Source organism: Priapulus caudatus, unplaced genomic scaffold (genome assembly GCF_000485595.1).
Source record: "Priapulus caudatus unplaced genomic scaffold, Priapulus_caudatus-5.0.1 Scaffold249, whole genome shotgun sequence".
In the NCBI taxonomy this organism is placed as follows: domain Eukaryota; kingdom Metazoa; phylum Priapulida; class Priapulimorpha; order Priapulimorphida; family Priapulidae; genus Priapulus; species Priapulus caudatus.
The window spans coordinates 275,418-281,119 of record NW_014577310.1 but is presented as its reverse complement, the minus strand read 5'-3'; the positions used below and the strand labels follow the sequence as shown (position 1 = coordinate 281,119).

The following is a 5,702-nucleotide window of genomic DNA, read 5'->3' as shown; positions in this document are numbered from 1 at the left end:
GATTAGCATCACACACTTTCAGCGGCATTGAGAGCGCGGTATTTGCTTAGCATCTCAGAAGTTGGGCTCCCAAGCCGATTTCTGTGTAAACAGGGGTTAGAAAAGCTAGAAACGAAAGCCCTGGCCAGCAACCAGATTTTTTTGAATGGACAGGCGCATACCAAGCAACGGTGACTCTTGGTATATACCACGTTGGCATGCCACTCCCCTAACTTATCTCTTTACATATTTTCATGTTAAATTGATAACATTTTAAGAAGTTTACGAACGGCAAGAACCATTAGCTTGGAGACGAATATTCATAAAACGCTGATAAGTTGTAACCCACTCAACGAAGTTTGGCGGCCGAGATACTATCGGCTATCACGTCTTGTCGAGCGCTCGCTCTCACGCCGCCCGCTCGCTCCGCCGCGCCCGCCGCCGCAGACACCATTTCCCTTCCCTCCTACTAAATCGACCCTTTAATTCGACCCCTGAGCGGCGAACCTCGCCGCTCTATAACCTCGACCCTTTAATGAACACGCTAGCGGCGAACCAAACTTGGATATACCAGTAAAACCCGCGTTATAAGAACATAGACTTTTAAGAACAGTGTCTAGCCAGCTAAAATTTCCCATTTTAGACCCCCTGCTACATAAGAACCTGTTTTAGGCTATGATTTTTAAAGCTAGGGTATCTTAATTTTCCGATGCAGATGAAAGATTAAAAAGCAAAACAGGTGAAAATAAAAAGACTCTTGTAGCTCAACAACTATCGAACTGCCAACATATACTCAAGCTCCATATTGACCTCATGTCAATAGCAATAGGTCTCTCTTCTTAACAATACACAACGGTTCATTATGCAGCCCCTTCTGGCATTTTGTTTATTGCAGAACGTCAGTACTTGCCATTATTTACACGTATTACAGGTAAAAACCCGCCATAAATGAACACCGTTGGATTAAGAACACTCGCGGCTGAAATGCGGTAAAAAAATTGCATATAAATAGAAACATCAGCTTGAAATAAAATCTATCTTAATATTCTAACTTTGTGGAGTCCGTATCATCAACCAGTTGGCTCCTAAAATAGTCCATACATAACTATTTGTGTGTGTGTGTCCTTTTGTGCGTCGCGTGCTTGTCGCAGTGCGTGCGGCGACACCTGCTTTTCCCCTCAGCCATGCCGCTGCAGTGCCGCTGGTGCGTGCGTGTGTATGTGCGCGTCGTAGTGCATGCGTGGTAGTCTGTATTTGCACTGACCACCAAATTCCACCAATGTACTGCCAAACAAATCGGTTAATGTGATTCACGTGTAAGCCTGATTGACTTCGCTATTTGTATTGGACATTCACATAAAAACCCAAACAAAAAAACCAATCAAATAGTGCAACCCAACCGTTAACTCTCCCATATAACACCATTACACGATGACACCTTCCTGTACTCGCGTACACAATGCATCACGTTTCCACTAGACCGCCGCCGCTAGCGCGGTCCGTCTCTCAGCTAGCTACATATTAAAAGTAAAACAATTAAGAACCTATTTAAGACTTTGAGCCTAATTTTTCACGTACAGCCACCATTTATATTAAGAACGATCGTTTTGAGGCTAGAATGCTGAAAAATCTCATGTTCTTATACACGCGGGTTTTTACTGTACTTACACGATCTTGTGTCGAGATAGGCTGGTGTCACGTACCAAAGCTAGGTCAAAACTGCGACCTTTTATCTTGACCTTGACTTGATATTAGTTCCCTCGCCTCTAGTAACGCGGCCCCTAATTGACCTAGCCGAACCAAAACTTTTCGCGTTGTACTTACACATCTTGGGAGAAGGCCTGTGTCCGCCGTTATCAAAACTCAGCTGCCAGGTCACTGCGGACCTGTATTTTACCTTGACCTTGACCTTGATCAATTTCCCGTTCACTCTATTAACTCGCGCCCCATAAATTGCACCTCTTCGGCGAGCAAATGGCATTACTTCACACATCTTGCCGGTGAGAAGGAGGTGTCGGTACCAAACCAGGAGATATTTCATTAGATACTAGATCGCGTAGGCAGTTACTATGACAATACTGCCATTTCTAGTTTATTTAGCCTATACTGACATAGTCAGATGCAGTTGTAGAATCGCTTTGATCGTCCGTTCCGATGTTTGTCCGCATCGTCGATCCGTGCCGCTCGCGTCCCGGGCGTCAACGTCGCGCACAAAATCCTTACCCTCGACGTTACGGTCAATCACGTATATTCGGCACACTCGGGCGGATCGTCAAAAGTGTTGGGATGTCGAGCTGTGGGGTCAAAGTGTCAAAGGTCAAGATGGCTTGGTAAAGAAGGCGGGTAAATATCACGCCTTAACTTAGGTATAGGAGGAATGCAGAATTGCGGACAATCTAAACGGCTCCACCTAGGGTTGTGCATATGTCCGGGTGTATAGCATCATGTAGGAAAACAATCAACTGTGCGGAGGAATTGGGATGCGTTCACAGGTACAAGAGGTCAATGCGGCACGAGGGCAGATTTTAGACATTTTTGACGGGACATAGGTCTTGACGCGAGCGATTTGGAAAACTTTTTTTGTTTCTAGCGGTGACCTAGCATTTTTATAGGCTTATGATTAAGGACCGCATGAAATATCTCCTCTTCGCTGACGATCGCGGAAGATACTAAAGTCGTCGGATCAACGCTTTACTTGACCCTCCCAAGAGGAGGTCGTTAAACAATGGATTCTGTTCACTGTCAAGCAAAGCGACGCTGAACTGCTTATATGCTCAGATACGACATCCCTTCCCTACCACCCTCCTATCTCTCCCCTTCCCCACCCCCCGCCCACGCCCCGTCCCCCAACCCTCTCCCACTCCTCCCTACCCTCCCCTGCCCTACTCAAGAGGAGAGGCATCTAAACTATGGATTTTGATTGACTGTCTGTCTAGAAAGAATTGACTTGGCGGCGTTTGCTAGTAGAATCTCTATAGCACGTGCGGATGTATTGGAGGCTAACAATGTCACAGTGAAATTCAAGAAGTACAATTGGTTAAAGAAGTTTCATGCCTCCTTAATGTCGTATTTAATTTATATGGCGATTCTGTAAGTGCTCAGTATGTTACATTAACGCATGCGCATGCCACTGCAGTGGGCGTGCTTGCCAGTTAGCTAATGAGATGCAGTGTTGCGGGCAGTTTCTTGCTGTCGTCTAATTTGTTGCAGGCTGGCGCTCGTCTATTTTGCAGCCCTGTAGCGCTTGCGTAAGTAATGGATGGAGTGGTACCCTTTAATCTAGTCTTGCATAATAGTTGATTTGTACTAACGAATGCATGGAGCTTCCAATCTTTAATCTGAATGGACGACTTAAAACAGTATGCGCCATCTCAGCTGCAAACTTTCATAACGATCAAAACGAAAAATCTCTTTTTGAGAAGGTTCCCTGCAATACCATCTCTGTTGCATTCACCTATTTCGGACGTCTCATTCGTGAATCACATTTGGGCGCACATACTACCACGGCCTTTATCTAGCGGATCACACCACTCCACCACAGAAGTCACCGCAGTAGCAAGTTAGATCCGGCAGCGCTGTCCGCTATGCGGGCACTTGTATATATACTATTATCCGAAGCGTGTTTTAGATGCCACTACCATGGCAAAATGCAAAGTACAAAGCGGACTGGGCCCAAGCCATTGAACCATGGTTGGGGGGGTGGCCGGGGGGACAGAGCTGAACTCACGTTTAGAAAAGTGCCTCAAAGTTTTTAACATGTGCCTTTGTACTTGAATGCCGCCCCCGGGAGGCGGAGAAAATATGCCCATTATCTTCTATACAATGCTAGATCAAAAATACAGCCCCACTAGATTCGATACTCGATTATGTGCTGATAAAAATTTCACGAAGCCAAACTGATCCGCTTGGTTCTCGGTTATCCAAAGGGTGCCGCCTGCAGGAGGAAGAAGACCAAGCAGGCAGAGAAGGGCCCCCTCGATGCTCGCCCCAGCGAAGCGATGCCCGCGAGGCGGCGCGGGGCAGGAGGCGAGCACGGAGGCCGGCGTCTGGCGTGAGAGCCGACGAGCGTCCAGCGCTGACAGAGACTTGCCAGTCTGTCAGCTCGGACGCAGTACCGCCGCATGTACGACGACGTCGCGTGCCAGCATTGTTCGAGCGCTAGAGCCTGGTTCCGTCCGGACACGCGTGCCAGCATCCTATGTGCGTGCTCGGTTGCGACATCAACCAGACAGGTAAGCTGGTTGTGAAATAGTTAGCTCCACGGTGAGCAGTTAAGTGATAGTTCTAGGTAACAGCTCGCTTCAAATGCTGCCCAGTAACATAAAAACTTAATATTTCAAAATGTAAAAACTTATACAATAACTATAAAAACTCATCATAATATAAAATTAAGGGTTCAAGCAGCCACGTTTAATATGCAGCAGTGACGACAAGTTGTAGAGTAAAGCAGCTACGGGTACAGGTACGCAGCGTTAAATTGCAGCGTGAAAGTTTGTAGAGTAAGACAGCTGACGCGCGGTAAACAGGATAACAGCAGGGTTTGAATTGCCCCAGGCAGTGAAGTTGTAGGTAAAGCAGCTAGGTAACAGGTAAAGGTGGTTAATTGCAGCAGTGAAGTTCGAGGTAAAGCAGGTAACATGTAAAGTTAATGTGCTATGGTTAATCACAGATTTTTTTATTTGTCTGAGCGAGAATATGAGCTAGAAATAAGTGGGACTCTCAAATGACTGGAACATTTATTTCCTAGCTAAGTGGAGGATACTAATGGCTCACCGGGGCCCCGGGGCATACCCCAGTTTTTTCCTGACTTTTTAAAGATTATAAAGAATGTGAAGTTACACATAAGTTTCATTAAGTAAGACAAGCAAAAAAAGTAGAAATGTAAATCGTGCTTATATCATACATTTTTTGACATGATTGACAGGCATGACCATTCTATCAGGGTTGCGATATGACATACACATTGTAAAAGCAATCGTTAGTCAAAACGTGCCACTAGATGCGATTTTTCTTCACTGTCCATATTATAATATCAGCGATCGTTTTCTGTAGCTTTCAGAAAAAGATGACCTCATAGGAAAACATGAATTCCAGCTAGAGAATCTACAGAAACAGCTGGTTGATAAGGAAACGCAACTACATTGCTGCGAGACGTCCGTTAAGGAGTTACAGCTGCGGCTGGAATCGGCAAAATCAGAAGTGCAACTAGCTCAGGATGGCTTACGACATGCACAAGCTGTGATAAGAAAACTGCAGGACGATGTGAAAGTAAAGAATAAAAAGGTAAATAATGTAAACATATCTAGCTAGGTATACATTTGTGTATACATAATACGACACGCACTCACGCACGCAGGCATGCACGCATGCACGCACACATGTATATATATGTTCAGGGTCATAACCTGTACATAGTAAGCTTTAATATGTGGTTCAAACGTTTTAGTTTTGGCCAGGGAAAGTGGCAGGATTTTGTTCTTTGGACACTGTTTGCCCTGGGAGTCTATAAATGGATATATGTGTGTGGCACTCGGTAAAATCTGTATATCTGTAAAGTTCTGCCTCTATTTCGAGCGTCTCTCGTCACTAAAATACTGCTAGTAATTTTAAGCCTAATTCTCTTTTCTCATTTCTTATCATGAATTCAACTGATCTGAATCTGAACTTCAAGATAACTGATCGAGCTCCAGTTGGACTCTTATATATCATCATCATCATCATCA

The 5,702-nt window shown here is 45.1% G+C and overlaps 1 protein-coding gene across 1 annotated transcript in view; it reads left to right on the top strand.

The window, feature by feature from the left end:
• The window catches only part of LOC106808030 (myosin-4-like), a 44,794-nt gene that overhangs the window by 4,964 nt on the left and 34,128 nt on the right, over positions 1-5,702 (top strand). Inside the window, exon 5 of the mRNA XM_014810579.1 lies at positions 5,032-5,262. Coding sequence (XP_014666065.1) covers positions 5,032-5,262 — 231 coding nt within the window. The remainder of the gene's footprint in view (positions 1-5,031; positions 5,263-5,702) is intronic.